At 59.7% G+C, this 27,279-nt stretch overlaps 1 protein-coding gene across 2 annotated transcripts in view; it reads left to right on the top strand.

The window, feature by feature from the left end:
• Positions 1 to 26,958, top strand: part of LRP6 (LDL receptor related protein 6) — a 110,437-nt gene extending 83,479 nt beyond the window's left edge. The window contains exons 10-24 of one of the 2 annotated variants that reach the window (XR_003762943.2): positions 926 to 1,152; positions 2,720 to 2,904; positions 5,343 to 5,669; positions 8,676 to 8,878; positions 10,757 to 10,968; positions 11,535 to 11,725; positions 13,962 to 14,171; positions 14,342 to 14,467; positions 16,633 to 16,869; positions 17,480 to 17,590; positions 20,329 to 20,559; positions 21,424 to 21,560; positions 22,236 to 22,333; positions 22,632 to 23,019; positions 23,207 to 26,958. Coding sequence is in view for 1 of the 2 variants with exons in the window: in XM_029075901.2 (XP_028931734.1) it covers positions 926 to 1,152; positions 2,720 to 2,904; positions 5,343 to 5,669; positions 8,676 to 8,878; positions 10,757 to 10,968; positions 11,535 to 11,725; positions 13,962 to 14,171; positions 14,342 to 14,467; positions 16,633 to 16,869; positions 17,480 to 17,590; positions 20,329 to 20,559; positions 21,424 to 21,560; positions 22,236 to 22,333; positions 22,632 to 22,926 (2,790 nt within the window). In the remaining variant the exon portion in view is untranslated. Of the gene's footprint in view, positions 1 to 925; positions 1,153 to 2,719; positions 2,905 to 5,342; positions 5,670 to 8,675; positions 8,879 to 10,756; positions 10,969 to 11,534; positions 11,726 to 13,961; positions 14,172 to 14,341; positions 14,468 to 16,632; positions 16,870 to 17,479; positions 17,591 to 20,328; positions 20,560 to 21,423; positions 21,561 to 22,235; positions 22,334 to 22,631 lie in introns of both variants that reach the window. The other variant, XM_029075901.2, reaches the window with a different exon arrangement.
• Positions 26,959 to 27,279: the final 321 nt, after the last annotated feature.

Below are 27,279 nucleotides of genomic sequence, written 5' to 3'. Positions count from 1 at the left end.
CCGTCACAGGGGCAGCTGGTCTCGGCAGCCCGGGTGCGATCCCTCCACCGCCTCTCGGGAAATTCCCTCTCCAGGCTGAGGGCAAGCGCCAGCCGTCCTACTCGAATCAGTCGTATCGATTGAGCGCCGTCTGTGTGCGGAGCACCGTACTTAAGCGCCGGGGAGAGGGCAGTACAACAGAATTGGTAATGCTCCCCGCCCGAGAGGCGCTTTCAGTCTTAGAAGGAGAGTCGGACATTCATGTAAGCCGACGTGTCAGGAAAGTGCTGCGGGGATGAGGGAGGGGTGAAAAAAGGATGCCAATCTAAGCGCAGGGCTAATACAGAAGGAAGTGAGAGAAGAGGAAATAACGGCTTAATGTGCCCCTTTGATGAAATCGAACCATGAAGAAGGAAACCTGCGTCGTCTGCATTGTACATCGTAAGCAGATTGATGTCGTGGTGAAATCTGGTTGTAAAAAAAAAACAAAAAACCCCCCAGAACCCAATGCCTCGGCCAAAGAGGAGAGCATTGAGGAGGCTCGCTCTGGGCAAGCAGTTACTCACACCATTTAGCGTTCTGGTGATTAGCCCCGAGTTTACGGAGTAGAGGCACGGTGAAATATCGCTCTCCCATCTGGCTCGTTCGAATTAGCTCGGCCACAGGGTTCCCCTCAAAACTGGCGGTAAATTGCCCAGGCCACTGTTGCAAGTGAAGGATTTAATTAAAACCAGGCATGAATCATCTCTCCCTGTGCGCGAGGAATGCCATCGTGGATCGATACCAAGTGTTTTCCCTGTCGGGAAGAATCCCGTCCCCTTTCTTCCGTTCTTTCTGAGACAAACAACACCCGCAAACCAGAGAGCATTGTTTGGGAGAGCATTGTTTTTGCGGGTGATCTGCGCGGGCTCATCTGCGCCTCCTCCACGCGGTTGTGTTTCCGCAGACCATCAGCAGAGCGTTCATGAACGGCAGCGCCCTGGAGCACGTGGTCGAGTTCGGCCTGGATTACCCAGAAGGAATGGCAGTGGACTGGCTGGGGAAGAATCTGTACTGGGCCGACACCGGTACCAACCGCATCGAAGTGTCCAAGCTGGACGGGCAGCACCGCCAAGTCCTGGTGTGGAAGGATCTGGACAGCCCGAGAGCCCTGGCGCTCGACCCCGCCGAGGGGTAAACGTTCTGTCGTGACATCCTCGCCCCCGGGGAGGGATGTTCTCGGCGGGGCGGGTAGCCCCGGAGTCGCCGTAGCCCGGAAGCGTAGGAGTCGTGAGGTTCTAAGGGTCGGGGGGGGGGGCGGACCGGTTCACAGCTTGATTTGGGCTTCAAACTGGCGAGGAGAGCTTGGGTGCGACGGAATACGGTGAGGCCTGTCAGTGGGGATTCCCCAGATCGCTTCTGAATAGAGGGCAGGGCCCTTAAGGCGGCATCTCGGAGCGCCCGGGGACGTTTTCAAAATCTCCAGCGGCCCGGGGAAGCCCGGCGTCCGGAACGAGAAGCCCCGCTTCGTAGGCGAGCCGGTGGCCCGGGCAAGTGGAGCCGGCCATCCGCGCGAGGCCGAGTTCCCGGGGGTGGCCCGGCCGGAGAACCGCGTGAAAATACGAGGGGATGAGGAGGGGCCTCGCTTCCTCCCGAGACCCAGACGGATTTGGAAGGGCGGGAGATCCTCCTCCCACCCAGGGTCCGACTCTGCCCGTCTTCTCGGTGATGTCTCCGAGAAGAGACCGACGGTCTGTAGATACGGGCGTCTACCGGCCGACCTGGGCAGTCGCCCGGCAGTCACCTCTACGGTCGGCCCGCGAGGTGCCCCAAGTCGGGGTGGCCGCGGGTGACAGGGAGCCGTGACGACCGAAGCGCGGGACCCCGGGGGGTCGGCCCCGAGCGGGGAGGTGGGTACCCGCGATCCAATTGGATCCGGGGGGCCCCAACCACCCAGTAGAGAACCTAGGCCCCAAGAGTGAGAGGAAGGAAATGGTTGGTGTGGGTCCAATTGCGAGGTTTTGGGTGGAACAAATATCACTGGAAAGACCGTAAGGAAAGCTGACTCACTTCCTTTCTGGAACTGGAGAAAAATATTTAGCGGAGGGCGCTGAAACGAATGCACTTGTGGCCACGATTCTTTGTTTTCCCCAAATTCCGCTGCGAAACATTTCACAGACGCAGAAAGACCGCAGAGAACACATTCTCCGTGTAGATTTATTAGCCATCGGCCGCCTCCCCGGTCTCGGTTTTTGCCTGCGGACGACGACCCGTTCCAGGTTTTCTGGTTCTCTGGGTGGGTTTCGTTTCCTCGTGGGGACGTAGTGGACGTCTGACCCCCTAAACGTAGTGGTCGGAGAGTTCACTGGGAAGATGGGCAGAGATGGACCCTGGATAGGGGGGAGGGTCTCCTGCCCCAAATTAGGCTGGGCTCCGGGAGGAGGTCAGGCCCATCCTTCTCGTTTTTTTCGGTAGGATTTCATCGCTTGCCGTCTGCAGTTCTCAGGCCTAGGGTATCGCCGGGAGTTGGACCCTCCCGCAGATTATCATCATCGTTATTATTATTAGGCCAACTCCGCTTGGCTGATTCGCCTAGGGCACGAGGATCGCCTCCGTAACGACCCCGGGTTTCGGAAAGGCCGCTCCCTGACGGGCGTTCAGCCAACTCTCGTGACAGCCCCCCCCCCCCCCCGTGGCGGTCGGAAACACCGGTCGTGTCTCCTCGAGCCTCTCCCGTTAACCCCCGGGCATTTTCGTTCAGATTCATGTACTGGACCGAATGGGGAGGAAAGCCGAAGATCGATCGGGCAGCCATGGACGGAAGCGAGCGCACCACGCTGGTTCCGAATGTGGGCCGGGCCAACGGCCTGACTATCGACTACGCAAAGAGGAGGCTGTACTGGACGGATCTGGACACCAACTTGATCGAGTCTTCCAATATGCTCGGTAGGTGGAGACGCCAGCCAGGGGCCCACGGGCAGTTGTCGAGTTGGGCGAAGCGGGCGCGCAGCCCGCGGAGGTGGCCGATGGATTCGCGTTCCCGTCCGGGCCATTCATTCAATCACTCGGTGGTATTTATCGGCCGCTCATTTTGTGCAGAGCCCTGGACTAGACGCTTGGGAAGCTGCCACCCGGCGGAGGGCGTAGACGCCATCCCTGCTCACGAGGAGCTTACGGTTTACAGTTGTCTGCCGTGTGACCTTGGGGCAGTCACTTAACGCACCTGTGCCTCAGTTCCCTCATCTGTAAAATGGGGGTAAGGATTGTGAGCCCTCTGTGGGTCAGGGACTGTGTCCAAACCAATTCTCTTGTATCTACGGTGCCTGCCACGTACTAAGCGCCTGACAAATACCGTCATTATTATTATTGTTATTTACAGGGGAGGCAGACGTGAAGTAAATTACAGAGGTGGAAAAAATCAATCGTATTTATTATTATTTTTTTTTTTATGGTATTTGTAAAGCCCTTACCAGGCCCTGTACTAAGGTCTGAGGTAGGTCCGGCTCATCGTGAGCGGGGACTGTGTCCGTTTATTGTCGTATCGTACCCGCCCATCCGCTTAGTACAGTGCTCCGCACATAGTAAGTGATCGGTAAATACGATTGACTGACCGAGAAGCCAGTCAGATTGGACCAAGTCCCTGTCCCCCATGGGGCTCACGGTCTTAACCCCCGTTCTGCAGACGAGGTAACTGAGGCCCAGAGAAGTGAAGTGACTTGGCCAAGGTCGCGCAGCAGACGAGTGACGGAGCCGGGATCGGCACCCAGGTCCTTCCAGCTCCCAGCCCCAGGCTCTATCCACTAGGCCACACGGCTCCTCTATCTAATTGAGCCCTTACTGTGTGCAGAGCACTGTACTGTGTGCTTCGGAAAGTACAGTAAAACAGAGTTGGAAGACACGTTACCTGCCCACCAGGACCCTGCAGTGTAGAGGAACAAATGGTGACGTTGGTATTTGTTAAGCGCTCACGATGTGCAGAGCACTGTTCTAAGCGCTGGGGGAGGTACAGGGTCATCGGGTGGTCCCACGTGAGGCTCACAGTCTTAATTCCCATTTTACAGATGAGGAGACTGTAAGGATATGGATGTAGATCGCTCAGCTTTCGGACTGTCCTGGATATTTGGGGGTGGAGGGAAGGATGAGATGGGTGAAGACCTCGGCAGAGACATTATCTCGGGACCGAAAAGAGCCTGGCCCTGCTCCTAAACTGCTGGAGTTCGGGAGGTTGTGTTCGATTTGAGTCCCGATTTGGAGTAGATCTGAACAAATAATAGTCAATCAATAGCGGTATTGATTGAGCGCCTACCGTGTGCAGACCACTGTAATCGTCGCTGCATTTGTTGTGGTATTTGTTAAGCACTTACTATGTGCCAGACGCTGTTCCAAGGTCTGGGGTGGATCCACGCACCGTACTAAGCGGTTCCTCAACCGGAAAACGGGGATCGACCGTGAGCCCCGTGTGGGGCGTGGATCGTGTCCAACCTGATTATCTTGTATCTACCCCGGTGCTTAGAACGGTGCCCGGCGCTTAAAAAATACCATAAAAAAATAGCAGGTGGGATAGTGCGATATTCATTCGGCCCTATCTATCGGGCACTTACTGTGTGCAGAGCGCTGTACTGAGCGCTTGGGAGAGTACGACGGGACAGTAAGCAGACACGTTCCCTGCCCACGACCGGCGGCGTTGGCAGACCCATCCCCTGCCCACGGCGAGCTTACGGTCCGATGACCGTTTCGTTCCCCAGAGATCTCTTAGGACAGAAAATTGAGTTTTTCTAACCCAGGGCGAGTCCGAGCCATCCAAAATCGGCATTCGTCCGCCGCAGCCGGGAATCTTGCGTGGTTCAGCTCTCCCTCCGTGGCACCCGAACCGGCCGCAGCCCAGACCAGCGGACAGCCGCGCCGCGGTTTTCCACCGGGTGCAAGTTGCCCGTTTCTTCCCTTGAGCCAGAAGCCAAAGGCCGTGATTTGTTCACGCTCCTGAGGTGGCCTGTTTTGTTACCAAGAACAATGCTGGCAAAACCGTGTCCCGGATCTCACCTTTCTTCTGGAAGGGAGCCGGGGAAACTGACCTAGCCAAAAAAAGAGTAATAGTGGCTTCTGGGTGCCAGGGAAGAATGATTATCGCTATCAAAATAGACTTTCCAAGAGTTTAAACAAACCCGGGGACTCGAAGCGGGAACGCGAAGCCGAGGTGCCTGGGGTCAAGGCTGCAGATGGGCAGATTCCGCCGTCTGGCCTAGTTTTAGACTTGTTTTTAAAGAAGGTCCCTTTCCCCTCGTAATCGCCTGCAGATGCGGCGTTTCCCGAGCGATAGATTCTTTCCCCTGCCAATGCGCCCCTCCTCATCTCGCCCACCCTCCTCCCCCTCCCCCTCCGCCCAGGCCTCAACCGAGAAGTCATCGCCGACGACCTGCCTCACCCCTTCGGCCTGACTCAGTACCAGGATTACATCTACTGGACGGACTGGAGCCGCCGCAGCATCGAGCGGGCCAATAAGACCAGCGGCCAGAACCGCACCATCATCCAGGGCCACCTGGACTACGTGATGGACATCCTGGTCTTCCACTCCTCGCGCCAGGCGGGCTGGAACGAGTGCGCGGCCAGCAACGGGCACTGCTCCCACCTCTGCTTGGCCGTGCCCGTCGGCGGCTTCGTCTGCGGCTGCCCGGCCCACTACTCCCTCAACCCGGACAACAGGACGTGCCGGGGTAAGCCGGAGCTCCCCGAGGGCCAGCTGGATGGGGAGGGCCTTCCGGAGGCCGGGGAGGAGGGTCGAGGGGGACCCCCCGCGGCGGTGACGGTGCCGCTTCTCGCTGGGAAAAATGCTCCTCGCGTTTCCCAAGAGCGAGAAGGTCTTCGGTTCCAGCGCGGAGGAGGTACAGTGAGGCACGGCTGTTTTCGGGAGCCGGCGGGATGGGCTTGGTTTGGGCCCCACGGTCAACCGAAGTACTGTACTAACTGAGAAGGTAGAGCGCGTTACTAGGCGTGATCGGGGCCCACTGAGAGCTTACAGTCTACGGGGGAGACCGACGTTAAAATACATTGGAGAGGGGGGCGTGGAGGAGAGGATAAGGATACCCTACAAGTCCGATAAATGCCATAGGACCGGGGTGGGTATCGAAGTGCTTGAGGGGGACCCCGTCAGGCTGCCAAGCCGGTGCCTGATTTCCCGGGAAATTGGGGCCTGGATTGGCTAAGCCGCAGAGGTTCGGGGGTTCGGGGAGAACTGGAGCGAGACAAAAATCGGCTCCGGCTAGAAGCCGGTGCAAGATGGCAGTCTGATCACTGATGCCGCCTGATGGAATGCCCAAAGAACACCCCTGATTGAACCTGGAATTACTCCTTTTCTACGACCCTCAGACCCTGCAGGAGAGGTCCGTATTTGGGGGTTGTAGGGGACTGCCTGCTTCTGAGTGTGCCAAAGAAAACAGTCGCCCTCAGTGGCTTCACCGATGGCTGTTGGGACGGGTAACTCTGTCCTAAGCGGTAGTTTCCTATCTCTTGGGGAGAAAGCGACTGGCCCCCCCCCCCCCCCCCCCCCCCCCCCCCCCCCCGGGAAGTCCTTCCTCCTATAAATTTCCCGGCGAAAAGGTACGAGGGAAAAGCAGAAACAGGGGTGGTGAGCTGCTGATGAGAGGCCTGCCCGCTTTCACGGGTCGCTTATGGACTTCATGGTTTTTCGAGCTTCCCGGATCACTGAATTCTTTGGCACGTGAGAGGACCTCTTCATTCATTTTCCTATCGCAGTCGCAGGGTGCTCAACCTGGTTTCCACTCAATCGGCTTTCCGAGTCATTCCTCCTGAAAGTCGCGGGCAGCCTGATAAAAGGCAGCCCCGCGGCACTCGTTGTTTGGGGTCCGGGGCGTTCGGAGAAGGGGAGTCTTTCTTTAAATGGTATCCCTCGTCCTCCCAAATGGAGAGGTGACGGGGAGCACACGTTACTGAAATGACTCTAGCTGGGAGAGCGGGGGAAGCCTTTCCCCAAAGCAGATTTGTCCAAGCTTGAATTTCTTTGCTCCCTGTTAATTCTGTAAAAGAGTTGCCCACTGCAAAACCAGGACTGCAGAGGCCAGCTGTTCCAACAGACCCCGGGCCACGTTTTCGATTCAGTTTTTCTTTTCCAGAAGATCTCTAGGTAACAATCCGCGATTCGGTGAGGGGGTGACCAAGTAACAGGATGAGAATGGCGGGGAGGGGACGAGGGAGAAGGCGCCACGAGAAGCAGCGCGGCCCAGTGGCTAGAGCACGGGCCTGGGAGTCGGAAGGACCCGGGTTCTAATCCCAGCTCCGCTACTTGACTGCTCTGTGAACTTGGGCACATATTTTAACTTCTCTGTGCCTCACTTACCTCATCTGTAAAATGGGGGTGGCTGCTGTGAGCCCCTTGTGGGACATGGACTGCGTCCACCCCGATGAGCTGGTGTTCACTCCAGCGCTTTGAACAGTGCCTGGCACATAGTAAACACTTAACAGATGCCATTTAAGGGCAGGGATTATGTCTACCAACTCTAGTGTATTAAACACTTAGTACAGGGCTCTGCGCCCGGTGCTCGATAAATTCTATGTATTAATTAACTGATTGGTTGATCGAGCATGCCAGTGGGCCAGGGTACCTTGGTTGGGAAACGGGGTGATTGGGCATGTCTGAGTTCAGGCCGGGTGAGTCTGGGGGCCTGGAGGGGTTCTAGAGTCCGGTCTTGCATCTAGCCTCGATCTTCGTGTCTTCGGCACTTTTCCCTGCTCGGTTCTAGGTGAGATAGTAGACCTTCTGGGCCCCGAAGCTCTCAGAGGAAAATCTGGGGGTCCCGGGGCCATCCTTGAGAGCGGAGATAATATACTCCGTAAGTCAAAGGACCCTGACTGAAGGGCTAGAGAGAAAGTGTAAAATCCACAAAATCGGGTGTGTGCAAAAGCGAGTCTGGCACCGGTTTCCCTCTCGAAGCCTGGCGTCGCTTGCAGGGCGGAGACTCCCCCTCCCTCCGGTTCCCGCTCCGGTCGTCGGAAGGCCCCGGAGAGCTCCCGGAGGAGACGCCGGGGCCAACGGGCCGGCGCGGGGCCCCAAGTCAGGAATGGCGGACCGCGCCAGCGGAGGCCTCGGGGAGGTAGGGTTACTCGGAGGCAGAATCAAAAACAGCTGAACACGCAGCAGAGTATCCGATGATCCCTCGGGCCGTCGCCAGCCGACTGGAGAATTTCTGGGCCTGGAAACGGAGCTCTCTGCCTCGAGAATCCCCACGTCAGAAGCACTCTGGCTTTTCTATCTCTTCCCTGCACCGAGGAAGCGGCTGCGTGTGTCGGGCTGGGCTGGGCCGATCCATCCGAGGCACTAGATCAGATCCAAAAGGTGGCAAACCCAAAGGCGAGAGGTTTTTGTTTTTTGTGGGGTTTTTTTAGTTTAATGGTATTCATTAAGCGCTTACTATGTGGCGGGCACCGTACTAAGCTCTGGGGTAGATACAAGCCGTCAGGTTGGTCACGGTCCTTGTCCCACGTGGGGCTCACGGTCTCGGGTCCCCATTTTACAGATGAGATATCTGGGACCCAGAGGAGTTCAGCGACTTGCCCAAGGTCACCCCGCAGACAAGGGGCGAGGTTGGGATTAGAACCCAGGTCCTTCGGACTCCCAGCGCCGGACCCTCTCCACCAGGCCAGGGGCAGCCCCGGGGACCCTGACGAGTCTGACGGATCGGCATTTTCTCTTTCCTCTCCTTAAGCGCCTACGACGTTCCTGCTGTTCAGCCAGAAGAACGCCATCAACCGCATGGTGATCGACGAGCAGCAGAGCCCGGACATCATCCTCCCCATCCACAGCCTGCGCAACGTCCGGGCCATCGACTACGACCCGCTGGACAAGCAGCTCTACTGGATCGATTCGCGACAGAACATCATCAGGAAAGCGCAGGAAGATGGCAGTCAGGTACAGCCGGACCCCTGGCCGCCTCCTCCAGGAAGGCCCCTCCCCCCAACCCCAACCGGCCAGGTCGACCCCCGACCCTCTCCCGAACGTGTTAACGCGCCCTCCTCCCTCCCGCGACAGCCGATCCCCTCCATCCTGCCCGACAGTGGATCTTGACGCGGCCGACTTCGACAAGCTAGTTCTCCTCTTTTCCCTCCTCTTTCTCCTCCTCCCCCTCCTCCTCCTCCTCCGCCTCCTCATTAGCGGCAGCCTTGACGGAGTCCGTACTGGAGGCGTTTTATCTCCTCCTTAGCTCCCCCTCCTAGAAGCAGCACGGCCAGTGGAAAGAACACGGGCCTAGGAGTCAGAGGACCTGGATTCCAATGCCGGTCCTGCCGCTTGTCCGCTGTGTGGCCTTGGCCAAGTCACTTCACGTCTCCGGGCCTCAGTTTCCTCATCTGCAAAATGGGCATTAAAACCGTAAGCCCCACGTGGGACCAGGACTCTGTCCCATCCAATCAGCTTGTATCTACCCCAGCACTTAGTACAGAATCTGGCACATAAGCGCTTAACAGATGCCGTTATCATTATTATCTTTGTACCTGATGCTGTTTTAATATTTTTAGTGTTTTATCCCTCTCGCCGCGGCACTGTTTCGGCCCCCTGGGGCGCATACAGTGACGGGAAAGACGCGGACTTAACAGTCCAATAGCTCCTCTCCCTTCTCCTCCTCTGTCTCTGCCTCCCCACCTGGCCCTCCGGTTTCTACAGGTTGCGTTTGGGGGTAATGCAAGTTTTGATTATATGAGCAATCTACATTGAATTAAGGGTCTTTCCAGAAATTCCTTTGTGGCCAGCTCGTCCACTTTAGATCGAAAACTCTTAGGGGGCCAAAACTCAGTTACTCTCCGAGCACCCAGTGCAGTTCAAACTTCGTATGTTTGGCAGTGAGAGGGAGGAGGAGGAGGAGGAGGAGGAGGAGGAGAAAGGGTCTCCGACAGTGCCGGCCGGGAAACGATTCCCCTTATATCCAGTGCTGATCGACACCGGAACCTCTGGGAAAAAAGAGAGCTGTGAAGCCCAGGGTTAAGCCCGGGGGGGATGGAGCAGCTGCTAGAGGAGAAACAGACGAGAAAACCTCAAACTTTCTGAGACCGTTTTAGGATGAGAGATCAAAGCTCGATGGCGGTGGGTTCCGAACAAATAAAAGGAACATCTCTAAGGGTTTGGAATTTGTTCCCCCGAGGCGAAAATGTAAAGGGACCTGAGTGTTGACCTGGGTTCTGATCTTGGCTCACATCACTTGTCTGCCCTGTGAGCAGTTGCTTTAGCTTCTCTGCGCCTCAGTTCCCTCATCTGCAGAATGGGGATTCAGTCCCTGTTCTCCCTCTCACTCAGCTTGTGAGTCTGTGTGGGACTTACCTGATTTCCTCGTATCTACCCCAGTGCATAGTACAGTGCTTGACACGTGGGAAGCGCTTAATAGAGTCCGCGATTCTCAGGAGGGATGGGGATAGGTTAAGGGCGGGTGGTCCCCAGCGGTCCCCACTGGAGGGAAACCTAGGGGTGTTCGCCGGTCCCTTCCCCAGCAGGGATGATGGGTTCCAGCTCCCAGGCCTCCTGGTGCACCCGATTGCCGCTGCTGGGCACAGAATCCGGGGCTGGGGGGACCTCATCCTGACCCGGGTAGGGCACTGGTTAGGTCCTTCCACGCTGGCGGCGTCCGTGTTCCGCGCTCTGCCCGTCTTGGCGACCGTCGCACGGCCCGCCGCGCTCCCGCTCTTTCCCTCGGCCGCAGCAAGTTGTCGGAGCGAGGCGCCCAGCTGGGATGAGTCCCAGAGGAGCAGGCCTCCGGGTTAACGCCGCGGGGGCCCGCGTCTTTACGCCTTCGCTCTCCAGAGCCTGACGGTGGTGGTGAGCTCGGTGCCGAATCAGAACCTGGACATGCAGCCCTATGACCTCAGCATCGACATCTACAGCCGCTACATCTACTGGACCTGCGAGGCCACCAACGTCATCAACGTCACCCGGCTGGACGGGCGGCCGGTGGGAGTGGTGCTGAAAGGGGAGCAGGACCGGCCCCGGGCCATCGTGGTGAATCCGGAGAAGGGGTGAGTCCCCCCCCCCCGAGGCCGACCGGAGCCGCTGAGAGCTTGCTGGAGAATGGGGGTTAGGAGGCGAGGCGCCGGGCGAGGGAGAGGAGAGCGACGAGATGAGTGGCATTTTGGTGCCGAAGGGTCAGAAACCATCGGGGCTGGAATTAGCTCTAGGGCGTCGGGGAGGGGTAAGCCTTCAGATACCCAACCGTACAGCGTTCCCCGATCTACCTGCCTCTGCCTTCGTGGTACGTGCCGGGTGGGACGGGGGCCGGCTCCAACCTGGGGAGCCGGGCGGCCCTTTCGGAAAGAACCCGGGCCTCGGAGTTAGAGGATCTTCGGTTTAGTTCCCGGCTCAGCCGCTCGCCTGCCGTGTGAGTCACTTGACTGCACCGGGCCTCGGTTCCCTCATCTTTAAAATGGGAATTAAATCCTCCTCCATCCTCACTTTCAGTTTGTGAGACAGAGGCCGTTTGACCCGATTATCTTATCAGCACGGCACTCGGTGCCTAGTTGACTCAACGCAGTTAGTAAAGGCTCTTTTCTCCCTTCTCTCCCCCGACTCATCTCTCACCCTGCAGGTACATGTACTTCACCAACCTGCAGGAAAGGTCTCCCAAGATTGAAAGGGCAGCCCTGGACGGGACGGAGCGAGAGGTCCTCTTTTTCAGCGGCCTCAGCAAACCCGTGGCGCTGGCCCTAGACAGCCAGCTGGGCAAGCTGTTCTGGGCCGATTCCGATCTCCGAAGGATCGAAAGCAGCGATCTCTCAGGTACCGGAGCTTGGGACTTCGGGGAGGTGTCGGGGGAGGGTGACGTCTCGCCCTGCCCGGGCTCAGTCGATCAGTGGTGTTTACTGAGCGCTTACTCTGTGCAGAGCACTGGAATGAGTGCTTAAGAGAGGCCAGTAGAACGGAATCAGTGTGCTCTTCTCCGGGCTCCCTGGAGGTAGATCTCCTTTCGGTTCTGTCCGGCGAGGGGCCCGGGGGAGCGTCCCGGCTTCCGTGTGGACGGTCGGGCAGCGTGCCACCCATCTCTGGGGGTCTGTTATTGCGGAAGCTCGGGGGGATCGATTTCTCAGCCCAAGAAGCGGCGTGACCGAGTGGCTGGGGCCTAGGAGTCGGAAGGATCTGGGTTCTGTTCCCGCCTCCGCTACTTGTCCGCTCTGTGACCTTGGGCGGATCCCTTCACCGCTCTGGCCCTCAGTCACCTCATCCGTAAAATGGGGATTAAGACTGCGAGCCCCATGTGGGGCAGCCGGATGTGGGTCCGACCCGATTGCCTCGGGTCTGCCCCAGTGCTGAGTACGAGGCCTGACACGTAGTAAGCACTTAACGGGTATCGTTAAAAAAAAGCAAGGTGGCGTGTCATGCGTGTGATGATCCTCCCCGCTCCATGTCCCTTGTGGCTCTGCCTCAAGGCAGTGAGAACACACGTTTTTCTGGATTGAGGTTCGGTATCTTCCAAGGAAGACTCTTTGTGCCTCACCAGTTAGTTGAGTTTAGACTGACCCGAGAAACCTTTTCCCCCCCAAAACAGTCTTGTTGGGCAAGAGTTCTTGTCCGGCCTCCTCGCCTCCTAATTCCTCGGCTGGAGTCGTGGCCCTCTCCCCCACCCCCGGCCCTCCCCGGCCAGACTCGGGCCGAACGACGGGCTGTGGCCGAGGGGGGCTCTCGGGAACGCGCGGGTTGCGGGCTTTCTTCGTGTTCTGCGGCCTTTTCCCCGCTCTGAATTGATCGCCTTCAGAGCAAATAGACAGGGGCAGATGCAGAAAACCCCGCAGCGGGCAGAACGGCGATGGCCGGCTGGAAACTGGAGACGGAGAAGGCATTTAGCTTGGCGGTGGGGGGGGGGGGGGGGGTTGGAACTTGGCGGGGAGAGGGAGGAGGTCCCCGATCCTTCTGGAAGGATCGAATCGCCCCCTCTCTGCTCTCCTCTCTGTCCTGGTGCATTTCAGTCCCCCTGTTGAACCCACCCACCCTTTGCCTGCATTTTTCCTCTTGCTTTTTTAGCCTTTAGGGCTGAAGTAAAGGCCAGACCTGGCTGTGCTCAGGGGGGACTAAGTGAACCTGAGCCGCAGAGCCCCGCCATTAGGCTGAAACCTTGCTCTCAGTTTCATGGCTCTAACGACGGCCCGTTCCCTCCCCTCGGCACCCCCCCCCCCCAGTTTAGTAACAGTACTGGAAGGTCAGGAACAGCAGAGGCTGGTGGACGTCGGAGAAGGCTCTCGGTGGGCCCAAGTCGTCCGCTATAAATCGGGGAGGCGTCTGGTTCCCCTCGCAGTGACGGTGGCGTTTCTGCTTCGTTGCCCGCCTTACGGTATCCTTTTTAATGGTATTCGTTAAGTGCTCCCTGTGTGCCAGGCACCGTATTGAGCTCTGGGGTAGATACAAGCTAATAGGGTTGGATACGATCCATGCCCCACATGGGGCTCGCTGTCTTAATCCCCATTTTCTAGACGAGGTGACTGAGGCCCACAGTCTCGAGGTTTCGCTTGCCTTGCGTTGTCTTCTCTTGTGCATCTGCATCTGGTCAGTGGCGGAGACCGCCGCCTTCACCTGGAGGCCCTCCGAGCGGTCAGGCGAGCCAAAGGCCGGCCCACGATTGGCGAGGCGGAACCGGCGGGGTTCTCCTTCCTCGCCTCCGTCAGCCTATTTCCTCTGCGCCTCATCCCCCAGGCGAAGCCAGAAGAAACGTAATAGGGTTCGGAAGCCGACGTGGGGAAAGCAAAGCGGGGAAGCGGGAGGGTCCGGGGGAAAGAACACGGGGCCACCGGCCGGAAGTCACGGGCTCCGCTCCCGCCTCCAGGCAACGCCGTTTTCCCCGTGGTTCGGGTGGAACCGGTACCGTAACGGTCCCGGGGCCTTCCGGAGGACAGAGCAGAGTCACGGAAACGCCATCGTCCCTTTGCGCCTGAGCTCCGGTTCGCGGCGGCGTGGGGAGCGAGGTGCGGGCGAGGCCCGGTTACAGCTCCGTTGGAATCGCCCTCTCTCTCCCGCCCCGCCCCAGGAGCCAATCGGATCGTGCTAGAAGACTCCAACATCCTGCAGCCGGTGGGGCTGACGGTGTTTGAAAACTGGCTGTACTGGATCGACAAGCAGCAGCAGATGATCGAGAAGATAGACATGACGGGCCGCGAAGGGAGGACCAAGGTCCAGGCCCGTATCTCCCAGCTCAGCGACATCCACGCCGTGAAGGAGCTGAACGTCCAGGAGTACAGTAAGGGCGGGACAGCCGGGCGGGAGACGGGCCCGGCTTTCGGGAGGCGGAGGGCGGCAAGAGGAAGGAACCCGAGAGCGGGAAAGGGCAGAGGGGTGCGGGGCAGGGCACGTGGGCGTTCCCCTCGCGAGGTAATGGAAAGTTACGTCGGAGTCGCTTTCCGTTCCCAGGGCACCACCCTTGCTCCCAGGACAACGGCGGCTGCTCGCACATCTGCATCGTCAAAGGGGACGGCACAACTCGCTGCTCTTGCCCGGTGCAGCTGGTTCTGCTGCAGGATGAGCTGTCGTGCGGAGGTGGGTCCCGTCACGGCTCCACCTTCGCCCGGGCCGGAATCGGCGGGCTGGGAGGGAGGCCACGCGCCGTTTCCCGAGCACTCGAGCCTCACGAACCCCAGCTGTCGGGGCCGCTGCCCTGTGAATGGTGGGGTGACACGGCCCTCCGCCTGCCCGAGCGCCGTCTTGGTAAAGCGCAGCGTGCAAGGCAAGCACGCGGCAGTCAATGCTCCCGGCTCGTCGTCCTCTGTCCCCCCCGGCCCCCCCCAAACCACAGATTCCCGTTCCCCCTCTGGAGCGGGGTTTAGTGGTGAGGAGTCGCCACTGCCCCGTTTTCCGCGCAGCCGGAACCGCACCTCTGATCTTTCCTCTAGCTTGTAAGCTCTTTTCAGGCAGGGAATGTGTCGTTCAGTGTCCTACCGTACTCTCCCCAGCGCTGAGTTCAATGCTCCGCACACGGCAGGCGCTCAGTAAATACGACCGAATGAATGAGATCTTTCAGGAGAGCCCGGCGGCCAGGGGCAGGCCTGGAGAACACCTTTCCCTCTTACCGTCAGGACCCATTCTCATCTCACTGCAGCCCTGACTCCTCGGGGCTTTAGCCGAAAGAAACTGGGAAACCCTGCCGATCTTCCCCCTCCCTCCCCCCGCCGACTTCTCCCCGCCCTCCCCCGGCACCCAGCAGAGGCAGCGGGCCCACCCCGAGGCCCTGGGCTTCGTTTTCTCCAAAATCCGTAAGAGTAAACCTAAGCCCAGGTGAGGCTTTGTACGCGGTGAGGCTCGAGGGCGTTACCCTGGCCGTGAGAGAGAGGCTCCCGAAAGGAAAACCGGAAGTTCTGTGTTTTCCTTGGTTGAAATTCCGAGTGGCTCAGAGGCCCAACCCGCATCGATCGAGATGATTCCTGCAGCAGGCTCAGCGCCAACAACGAGGTGGTTTTCTCCGGCTCGCTAGAGTTCGCCCCGGGTTCTGCTGTCTTTTTTCCACTCTGAAGACGGCTTTGGAGAGGGCCGTGCTCCCTGTTCACCGACGTGTCTCAGTAAAGCTGCTGCTACTGATAATATCTGTGGTATTTGTTAAGTGTTTATTGAGTGGCAAGCACTGTACACTAAGCACTGGGATGGATACGAGATAATCAGGTTGAACGCAGTCCCTGTTTTTCCCCTGGATCATCTCTCCAGACAAGGGGCCAGGGGCCAGCCCGGGCGGCCTAGGAGCAGCACACCTTAATGGAAATATCCTGGGCTCGAGAGATCGAGAACCTGTATTCTGATCCCGGCTCTGCCACTGGCCTGGGCAAGTCTCTTCACCCCCGGGCCTCACTTTCCTCACCCGTAAAATGGGTGTTCGCTACCAGCTCACCCTCCGGCTCAGGCTGCGAGTCCCGTGTGGCCCAGGGACCGGGTCCGATTCGTATCCCCCCCCCCCCCCCCCCAGCGCTTAGAAAGTACGTGCCTGACACAAAGCGAACGCTCACCGCATACGGTCGTCATTCTGCAGTGTGGTCCCTCTGTGGGGATGACTCGGTGGGAACTGCATTAGAGCCCGGGGTGGGTTTTGCCAGCGACTTCCTGGTCGTTGAGGGGGGTGGACGTAGCTTCTTTCTGGGGTTCCCCGTCCTACCTAGGCCGTGAGCCCCATCTGGGACGGGGTCTGACCCGATTAACTCGTAGGGCCCAGTGGAGAGAGCACAGGTCTGGGAGTCGGAAGGACGTGGGTTCTAATCCCAGCTCCGCCGCTTGTCCGCTGTGTGACCTTGGGCAACTCACTTCATTTTCTCAGTTCCCTCATCTGTACAATGGGCAGTAAGACCGTGAGCCCCGTGTGGGACGGGGACTGTGTCCAACCCGATTTGCTTGGATCCACCCTAGCGTTCAGTCCGGTGCCTGGCACGTAAGAAGTGCTAAACAGATACCACAATTATTATTATTATTAGTGAACAGTGTTTGACATGTAGTAAGTGCTTAATAAATACCAATGCTATTATTGTTATTAGGTGGGCTAATTGCCCCCTCCCTTCTAAAGGGTAGGTGCTCTGGGGACTCGAACCTGCTCCATCAGTTTCTCTTCCGTGTCACCCCCGGTTCCTAATTTGTATCGTCCTCTCCCAAGCGCTCGGGGCAGTGCTGCGCACATAGGCAGCGCTCCACGAATAGGACTAATGGATGGGCGGTTCGATTGATTGCAGAGCCCCCGACGTGCTCCCCGCAGCAGTTCACGTGCTTCACGGGGGAGATCGACTGCATCCCCGTCGCCTGGCGGTGCGACGGCTTCACGGAGTGCGAGGACCAGAGCGACGAGCTCAACTGCCCCGTGTGCTCCGAGGCCGAGTTCCAGTGCTCCAGCGGCCAGTGCATCGACGGCTCCCTCCGCTGCAACGCCGACGCCAACTGCCAGGACAAGTCGGACGAGAAGAACTGCGAAGGTACCCCGGGCCGGGACCCTGCTTTGTTTAGGACCCCCTTTTTTTCTGAAGGGAGGGATTCCTTCTTCCTCCAAAGCGATTCACGAAATCGCAGAGTGGATAGAGCGGGGACCTGGGAATCAGATCGTAGGTTCTAATCCCGGCTCCGCCGCTTGTCTGCTCTGTGTCCTGGGGCAAGTCGCTTCACTTCTCTGGGTCTCAGTCACCTCGTCTGGGAAATGGGGATCGAGACTGTGAGCCCCCCCCCCCCCCCCGAGGGACAGGGACTGTGTCCAACTTGGTATCCACCCCGGCGCTTAGTAGGGGGTCTGGCGCACAGTGAGCGCTTAACGAAGAACAACCTTATCGACATTATTAACAAACCCCGTGTACCAAGCCTGAAGCCCCAAGCTGAGCGTCGCGGCAGAGCCGCTCTAGACTGTCAGCTCTTGTCTGTTGCTACTTTGTACTCCCCCGAGCGCTCAGTACGGTGCCTTGCACACATGGAGCCCCCATAGGATGCATCTCACCTCACCCCGACCCTTCCCTGTCCCTCCCCCCTTGAGGATCGTTGTCCCGATCGGGGGCCAGTCCCCGACAAGCGGAAAACGACGTTTGGTTTGTTTTCCAGTGCTCTGCTTGATGGATCAGTTCCGCTGTGCCAACGGACAGTGCATCGGCAAACACAAAAAATGCGATCACAACATGGACTGCAGCGACAAGTCGGACGAGCTGGACTGTTGTAAGTTTAGCGTCCGCCCGGGATGCTCGTACGGGACCGTCCGCTTTCCCTAATCAAGCAGCACACGTGCTCTGGGAAGATAGAGTTTCCTGCCCGGAATGGCTCCGGGTGGATAATTATCAATCCTTCGGTGGTGTTCATTGAGCACTTATTATGAATAATCGTAATAATAATAGTGGCATTTGTTAAGCGCTTACCGTGCGCCAGCCACCGTACTGAGCATTGGGATAGGTACACATTAATGAGGTTGGACCCGGTCCCTGTCCCGCGCGGGGCTCGCCGGCTCAATCCCCATTTTACAGATGCGGTAACGGAGGCACGGAGACGTGAAGTGACGGGCCCAAGGCCACAGAGCAGACAAGTGGCGGAGCGGGGATTAGAACCCATGACCTTCTGACCCCCGAGCCTGTGCTCTGGCCACTACCCATGCTTACTGGGCGCAGGGTGATGTGCGAAGCACATGGGAGAGTAATCGGCCGATGTTACTTGCTGAGCGCTTCCTGGTTGCAGAGCACCGTGCTAAGGGCTCGGGAGAGTGCAGTACAAGAACAGCGTGGACAGTGGATAGAGCGCGGGCCCGGGTTCTAATCCCGGCTCGCCCCGGGGCCGTAGGGAGGGCGGACGCCGTCGTTCTTTTGCACCTGAGCGCTGCCATCCGTCTGCTGCGTGACCTTGGGCGAGTCACTCGAACTTCTCTGTGTCTCAGTTATCTGCAAAATGGGGGTCGAGCCCGTGAGCCCCACGTGGGACGACCCGACTGGTTTGTCCCTGTCGCGGCGCTCAGCACGGTGTCTGGCACGTAGTAAGTACCTTAACAAATGCCCTTGTAAAAAGAATACAACGGATCGGTAGGCACGTTGCCCCGCCCACACGGAGGGCACAAGTGCGCGGGGGCGAGACGAACATGAAAATAGATGGCAGAGAGGGGAAATGGCGGCGTGTGGAGCCGGAGAGTGTACGCGAGTGCTTAAGGGGTACGGAGCCAGTGGAAATTGCGCAGAGGGGAGGGCGGATGTGATTATAGGAAGGTGGGGAGGGTGCCGGACTGTCAGATTGGAAAGGGGAGAGGGTTCCGGGCCCGAGGACAACACGGTTCGGTCTTCCCACCGCTCTCGTCGGTGTCTGCTGGGGGACGTGTGGAGACAGTGGGCCGTTGGTTTGCCTGTGGGTGTTCTTGTGGGTTTTATTTTTTCCTCTCGGGGCGCCGACGCAAGGGAGAAATTGCTCAGTGCTCTGAGTGGAATAGAACGAGGCTGCAGTCGGAAGTCAGAAAGCGATCCTCCGCCTAGACCGGCCTTGCCAGTGGGGTGGGCCGCCGGGCCGGGCTCAAAGGACACCGAAGGGACCGAGAGAGTTACGGTGCTGAAGGGGAATCGGTAGGAAGAGAGGTGACGACCCTCCCCCAGCCACCGAGCTTACGTCTCAGGGTTCATTTGCCGGCACCAAGTTGCCCGTGGCACTCAAACACAGGGTGGACTTCCCGATGCGATCGGGCCCGGCGATAGATGGTCAGCCCCTGCCCCGGGCGCCGTTTTCTCCCCGCGCGTCTCCCCTGTTGTGCTCCAGATCCCCAACGGAAACCAGCACCCCGGCGAGTGCGTACGCACCAACGCGCACACGCTAGCGGTCCCCTCTCTGCTCCATCCGAGCCTGTCCCGGCTCCGCTTCCAAAGCTCTTTGAGCTAAAAATAGCACGGGGATTTTGGCATCTCATTACTGGGAGGTCACAGGAAGCCGGCCAGACTGACAGGTGCCCGGGGCCCCGCTGACCCAAGCTCTTGGCCGGAAGTCACGGTGCTGAAGCTGGACTGGCCCGTGGCCCCGACCCCCAACCAGACCTAGGCATGATATTACCCGGGAAGATTACCGTGTGATGGGGGGAGGCCTGGGGAGGTGGATTTTTAAGTCCCTTAAAATTAGACCCACACTTTGCTCTTTTCTGCCCTTTCCGTCCTTTGACCTGGAAAGAACAAAATCCACTGGGCGGTCGGTTCGCCAGTGACGAACGAGGAGGGTCGATTCGTTCATTCGGTCGTACTTCCTGAGCGCTTGCTGTGTGCAGGGCACTGGACTGAGCGCTTATTGAGCTTAGTCGAGGAGCTGCGGGGGGTTCCAGACCTGTGCGTCCATGGCTGTTTTATGTGCAATAATCCAGCTGCATTTCTGAGGCCCCAACTCTTCTTCTGCTGTAGCTGCAGGTCTTCTGCAGGGGACTGGGGTGGGGATGGGGGTAGACTGTGCAGAAAAAGGAAAACGTTTGCCTTGCATTCCTTGCGGTACTTCCATAGGGCATTTTTTTCCGGCGTTCAGGCGCTTACTGTATGCCGGGCACTGTACTGTGCGCTGGGGTAGGTAGAAAGTGATCGGGTTGAACACGGTCCCCGTCCCACACAGGTCTCACGGTCTTAATCCCCATCTTACAGATGAGGTAACTGAGCCCCAGAGAAGTGAAGTGACTTGCCCAAGATCACCCAGCAGACAAGTGGCAGAGCCGGGATTAGAACCCAGGGCATCCACCGGGGAGCGTGGCCCCGGAGAGATGATTAATTCATGGGCTTTTGTCCGGACGTGTCTGAGTTAAGCGTTCTGCCAGGAACTGGGTTCGGGTCATTCATTCATCCAGTCGTATTTAGTGAGCGCTTACTGTGTGCAGAGCACCGTACTAAGCGCTCAGCCCATGGGGACCTCCAGTCGGGGTTGTTCGGTAACCGCCCCGTGGCGTCTCGTCCCCGTCTCAGACCCCACGGAGGAGCCGGCGCCCCAGGCCACCAATACCGTCGGCTCGGTCATCGGCGTCATCCTCACCATCTTCGTGTTCGGAGCCATGTATTTCATCTGCCAGAGGGTGCTGTGTCCACGCATGAAAGGAGACGGGGAGACGATGACCAACGACTACGTGGTCCACGGCTCGGCCTCGGTGCCCCTCGGCTACGTGCCCCACCCCAGTTCCCTGTCCGGCTCTCTGCCGGGTGAGTTGCCCGGGACCACCCCCGCCCCGGGCGAGAAGCCCACCCCGCGCTCGGTAGTCGAGGCCCCCGTGGACATCCTCCCGGGCATCCCCGCCTCTCCTCGGTGCGAGCTCACGGTTGGTTTGTGTCTGCCGAGTGATCTGGACTCGTAGGCCTCTGGTTTACCTGTCCCGTTCCCCGGCACCCTCCGTTCCCGCCGGCCGGGGCCCCTCGGGTAGATCGTGGGGTACCGTGGGGTAGACCCGGGACGTGATTAGAGGGGCGGACCGCTCCTCGGCCGCTGCCGCAAACTGGATGTGGTCGGGGGAGCCGTGGGTGGAAGCCCCGAAGAGTCCACCTTCATCTGGGGACCCCCACCCCCACCCCCACCAGCTTCGGGACTAAGAAAAAAGAAGAACAGGGAAAGCCATTTCCTCAGACACCCCCGTGGGTCTGTGTCCAAGTGTGTTTGCCACAGGCCCTCTCATCTGCTGGGCGTCCGCTCTCGAGCGGAAATCCCACCGATGGGTGTTCAAAGTGTCAGTGGCCCGTCCTCGGTCCCCCAGGTGGGCGAGTGAGCCAGCTCTGCCCCAGATGCTTCTGGCCCGGGCTACCCCAGGAAGCGCCCAGGCCCTCCTTCCCGGCCGCACGTCCCGGCAGACCGATTCCATCCTGCTCTCCCGAGCGGGAGCTTCGCTTGGCGGATGGTGAGGAGAAAGGGATTGTAAAGCCTTTGGTTCTTTCGCCCCGGCGAGTAGATGTCACGTTCCCGAGGTGGCCAGATATCATCCCGCTGGTTTTCTACCCCTGGATCTCCACGCGGCTCTCGTGTTTGAACGTCTCTCTGTCCGTCCTTCTCTCTCTCTCTCTGTCGGCCCCCTCTAGGAATGTCCCGGGGGAAATCGGTGATCAGCTCCCTCAGCATCATGGGGGGAAGCAGCGGACCTCCCTACGACAGAGCCCACGTCACCGGGGCCTCCTCCAGCAGCTCCTCGAGTACCAAGGGCACGTACTTCCCGGCGGTGAGCACCTTTCTCCCCGGCCCGCACCCGCCCGCTCTGCCCCTCCGGGAGCAGCGACACCCGCCCCCCCCCCCCCCGATGGTCTCGCCTCGGCTCAGGGCCCGGACTGAGGGAGTTAGGGGCTGGAGAGGCGGGATTCCGGGTGGGAGAGGAGGCAGGAGGAGATCCCTTTGCCTGGGGGCCTGCATCGGTGTATCTGCAAAATGGGGAAATCTGACACGGGAGATCACTGACGGGACGACAGATCAGTGCCCGGCAAAGGGGCGTCCGTGCGTCTTGGAAGTGTCCGCTCGACCTCCCCGAAGGCCCTGGTTCCGTAACACCGGGCAGCCAAAGTTTCTCGGTTTCCGAGTTTTCATCCCCGCCCCCTTAGTGAACGGCTGAGGCCCGCTGAGGGCTCTTCACGCCTCCCGGCTCTGCGTGGTGCCCGGCGGACGCCAACGGTCCCTCTGCTCAGGGACGGCCGTGGCGGGAGTGGAGGAGCTCCAGTCACCGTAGAGCGACTTGCGGGGCCGCTCTTCCCGAGCCGTCCCCCAGCTCAAGAGAGTGGGGGTGGCTGGGGCTCACCCGGCGATCACGGACGGGAGACGGGCCTGGCCGGAAAGGCACGGGGTTCTGGGCGTACAGTCGGAAGATGCGGGCAGTGCCTCATCCGCGGTGTTCCTTTCCCTTCAGATTCTGAACCCGCCTCCGTCTCCGGCCACGGAGCGTTCCCATTACACCATGGAGTTCGGCTACTCGTCCAACAGCCCTTCCACTCACAGGTCGTACAGGTAATAACGCGACCCGGGGCGGGCTGTGAGACGGGTGGCGGGAGGGACCTTCTGCCCTCCGGCCCGGAAGCCGCCAGGAAGCGAGGGGTGGGCCCGGGAGGCCGAGGCCGGGGCCGGGCGGGCCCGTACCCCCAAGTGGCCCGGCGGGCCCCTCCCCGCCGGCCCCCGCCGCGCCCCGTCCGGACGGGTCAGCCCGGCTTCACCGGCCGGGGGGAGACGGGGAGGAGCGTCGGGTCCCGCTCGGGGACGCGACCTGACCCCCCCCGTGCTTCCGCTCTCCCGCCTCCTTCCCCGGCAGCTACCGGCCGTACAGCTACCGGCACTTCGCGCCCCCCACCACCCCCTGCAGCACGGACGTGTGCGACAGCGACTACGCGCCCAGCCGCAGGGTCACGGCCGGGGCGGCCTCCAAGGGCTACGCCAGCGACCTCAACTACGACTCGGAGCCCGTGCCCCCGCCCCCCACCCCCCGCAGCCAGTACCTGTCGGCGGAGGAGAACTACGAGAGCTGCCCGCCGTCCCCCTACACAGAGAGGAGTTACTCTCACCACCTCTACCCGCCGCCCCCGTCCCCGTGCACGGACTCCTCCTGAGGAGCGGCCCCCCTCCTCTGCCTGCCTCCAACGCCCGCCGCGGAAGGCCGATGGGCGGAGACCTGGAGGGGGGGAGGGGGCGACCGGAGAAGGGTGAGGCAGGCCATGTACATTTAAAAGTTATTAAATGGGGGGGGGAATACCGGAGATATTTGTACAGAAGAAAAGGATATTTATATATTTTCTTAAAACAGCAGATCTGCTGCTTGTGCCATAAAAGTTGTCTAAAAAAAAAAAAAAAAAGAAATTTGTACACAAAGTTTTTATTTTTGCCAAACAGAACACATAGTAAACATGCCTTAGCTCCAGTGAAGCGAAGAAGCGCCCGGGGAGGAGGAGGGCAGAGGCGCGCGCCCGGCGAGGTGAGGCCGGGGCTCCGGCGATACCAAAAAGGCGGTGGGGGTCCGGGCCCCGGCGGGGGTCCGGCCCTCGGTGCGGAGGGCGGGGAGGGAGAGAGAGACGCCCGGGCAGGCGCCGGCCCGGCGGCACCCGGGGCCGGTCTCTCGAGGAGGCCCACCGGGAGGTGCCCGGGACCCGGTTCCCGGCCGGCCGCCGGAGCGGGCGCTTCCGTTCGGCGGGGCCGGCGGGACGTGGCGGACCTGCCGTGGGGTTGTGTGTGTGCCTTTTTGTTGCCCTTTCCCCGGCTCCCTCAGCTTCTACCCCTGGGGGCGATCTGTCCATCTCCCCCCTCTGTCCTGTTCCCTTCTCCCCCTCCCATTCCAGTCTGGAGACACTGAGTCGTCGTCCCCACCCCCCACCCCCCCCATCCCTGTATCTCTCTCCCTCTCTCCTGTTCTCTGTCTCTCCCCCTGCCTCCTTCCCTCCCTCCCTCTCTCCTCCCCATCCCATTCCAGTCTCGGGGACACTGAGCCCAGCACTGTCAGCTGCCCAGGGTTCGGGTCCAGACCTCAGTTTGGGCCGGGGACGCGGGGGGCGGCGCGGTAGCCTCGATTCTCGTTGCCCTCGGGACGGCGGAGCGTGGCCTGAGGGGTCCTGCTCCCCTCTCCGTCACCCCCTCGGGAGGGTTCAGCGGCCTGACAACCTCGGTTTTACATCCCGGGTGGGAGAGAGAGTTTGTCCCTTTTTGAAATGTTTTCACCTCTCAGTGCCCACAGAACTAGGTTAAAAAAGAAAGTTTTTTACAACTTATACTATAGACGCTATATTTATGGATCATAAATTTAACCATTTATGTTAGTTTATTGTAAATGAATCGTATATCCTTGCAGTACTTCCAGTGTATATCACAGTATAAAGTCATTTTTTTTTATATATATATATATATATATTTTCTAGTAAAAAGCATTTAAACATTTTCCACTCGGAGACGACGGTGAAGGAAGACCGTTTTTACCGCTCGAGTTTCTCCAGCGACCCAGCCCGTGCCACGTTCGTGTTAAAGTTCGCCAGTTCTCCGGGCGCGAGCCCCGCGTACCTCCGCCTGCGTGGCCCGAGTCGAATAGGGTAGTGTGGTCGTGTGGGCCCCCGTGAGCGGCGGACGTTGGGCCGGCCGCTCTTAGCCGAATGGTTCTTCTGTTCGTTTCCCCACGTGTCGTGACGTGTCCCCTCCTGTGACCCTCCCGCCAGTGGCCGAGCCGGGTGACCCGATGGTCCGGAAGGCCACCCGGCTCGGCCCGGACGGGCCGGGGAAGACCCCGCCTATGTGATTCCCTCCGCCGCCGCGGCCGTGGGGCCGGGGGAGCGGGACAGGACCCCCACCCCCGTTGCATCCGTGCGGCGCCGAGCCCGGGCCTTTCCCAGGGAGGAATCCGAGGCGGACAGAGTCCGGCGTTAGCAGGAGTGGAGCAGGGAAGCTTCGGAAGAGAAAGCCGCCGGGATCTCGGGCCGGTTCTCGGAACGTTGGGGTGGCGCGCCGGTGTACGTCCCCTTCCCCCGCCTGGCCTTTATCCCCGGCCGGCTCCGACGCCGGGAAACCCGCCTGGGGCCTCGTCCGGGAGGGCCCCTGAGGGGAGTTGGGGGGGATCCAGCAAGAACTTGGCCTCACGGGCATTTCCCTCTGACGTCGGGCCGTTCGACTGTGGGAGTCCTCCGGGGACGCGTGAGCTCGGAGGGTGGGTTCGTCCCCGGGACGGTGAACCCGGTTCTGAGTCTCGGGGCCCTCCGGGGCCGGAGGGGGTTCGACGGTGGCTCGACTTGGGGCCGCTGTCCTCTTGCGGGGGGAGCTAACGAGATCTGTGAAAGGTTCGTGACTTGGAGGTGGGAGTTTTCCGGAAAGCGGGGTGAGGGACCGACCTGGGGGGCTCCCAGGATGTTGGAGCGGGAATAAAACCCGCTGGCCATCACCCTCCGCCCCAAACAAATGCTACGTATCAGTTACCGTCCACACCACGACCCCCACCCCTCAGAGTTCATCTGGACTGGCGGCTAGGGCTGGCCAGCCCGAAGGAAGCAGTCAGCAGAGGTTAGCCATCACGGGGCATCGGACGGGAAGTGGTTTCAGAACGGGGTCCGTTATCAGACGAGACCCGGATTTTCGGGTCAGGTTCGGCCAAAATTCAGAACAAATCTTATCCCGCTGCTCTACGCGCGCAAAAGCCTCTCGAAGCCTCGTCCGTTGGGTTTGGGTCCGAGCGCTTCCTCGTCTGCGGCGGACCGACGGTTGGGATGGAGGGAGGAGGGCGGAAGGGGGAACGTCGTGACGCTCCGGGAGCCCGTTGGCGTGGCGTTGAAGAGATCCCAGACGGATAATCCAGAATAGCCGGACGGTCCCGTCCGGGTTGAGGAAGCCAGGGGGAGCGGGCCAAGCGAGGACTCTAGATGGTTGAACTCAGCGGACCCATTTCTTTCATTTTTGGTGCACTGAACGGTTGGCAAAGATCCCCGGACCCCGGCCGGCTCTCCGGGCCGAGCCTGCTCTGTGGGGGCAGCCGGCCGGCGCTCCGATCCGACGGGGGAGCCCCAACAGCCCCCCCCCCGGAAAGGAATCTGGTTGACGGACGCTTCTCGGTGAATCTTCCTTGGAGACCGGGAGCTCCTCGAGGCCAGGGATAGGGTCTTCTAAGTCTCGTACCCTCCCAGGCGCCCAGTACAGTGCCCTGCACCCAGTGGGCGCTCACCTAGTGCTGATCGAGTAGCTGCCTGCCCCTGGCACCCACTTCTTAGGGCATAGGTAGCTTTGGAACGGCGTAGCGTAACCGGTCTCCGGATCTGCCTGAGCTGGAAACCTGGATGGATTTTAAGAGAATTGGAGTTGACTTGCTATTCAGGAAGAGTTCGGGGAGATGCAAGGTGCGGTTTAGGGGGACGTCGGCTCTGGAGCTCGAGGACCCGAACGGTCCCCCTTCATTCCGGGCGCGTTTTGACGCCTCTGCTGCTGGGGCTCACGGACCCGTCGGCCTCCCGTCCCCCCGACCCTGGCTCCCCACACTGTGGCGTCCGGCGGGGACCAGAAGCCAGCTTTTGTCCTCAGAGGGGCCTTTTCCCAAAATAGCGGACGCTGGGAAGCGGACGGGACTTCCGGCCCGACTCCCCGGACCAGAGCGGTGGGCGATGTCGGGTCCGGGGAACCGGCGAGAGAGAAGTCAGAGCCAGGCGGGGGTGGGGTCTCCTGCGAGCGGAGATAGGGCGGGAAGTGAAACGGGGGACAAGGAAGTGTCTGAGGAGGCAGGGGGAGGTTCTTGAGAATTTAGGCCGGTCCCACCCGAGCGCAAGCGTAGGCCGGGGGCCGCTTTGGGGTATTTCTCCTCGGTGGTTTGTGTTCTGTTTTTTACGTCACGTGAGCTTTAATCTCTGTCGTCGTCTTCGAACCGGCCGATGTCTCTCGGTCATCGACTTCGGTACGATCGTGCTTCGCAAGGATGTATTTATGTTATAATGGCCAACATTTGGTCAGGCCCGACTCGTTTATTCACTAACACTTTTTTGTTGTTGTTGTAAAATAAAGTGCTTTACTTGTCAACCGTGTAAAAAAAAAAAAAACACCACCCTGTACAAACCCCTTTTGGATCATTGCCGTACGCGGAGTTGTAACTAATGAAATGTTGATTTTTATAATAAAACTGAGAGTGAAAACGTCGTTCGTTTCACTGAGGCGGGTGGGGGGCGGCGGCGACGGAACAGCTGGCCTGTTTGCCGGAACCAAAGTGAGATTAGCCGTGTTCGAACAAATGACCGTCGGGTCTTTTTTTCCCGTTTCGAGGACGACGAGTGTTCGCGGGGGTTGGGGGGGGGCAGGGGGCTGGTGGAGTTAGTCGAGGCAGATTGACAGGTGAGGCGGGCCAAGCCATCTGCGGCCCAGATTGTCTGGACGGGAGGGCCAGGGGTGCGGCAAGGCGAAATGATGATGATGGTGTTTGTTAAGCACTTAGTGTGTGCCAAGCAGTGTTCTAAACA

Source organism: Ornithorhynchus anatinus, chromosome 11 (genome assembly GCF_004115215.2).
Source record: "Ornithorhynchus anatinus isolate Pmale09 chromosome 11, mOrnAna1.pri.v4, whole genome shotgun sequence".
In the NCBI taxonomy this organism is placed as follows: Eukaryota; Metazoa; Chordata; class Mammalia; order Monotremata; family Ornithorhynchidae; genus Ornithorhynchus; species Ornithorhynchus anatinus.
This window is presented reverse-complemented; position numbering and strand designations above follow the sequence as displayed.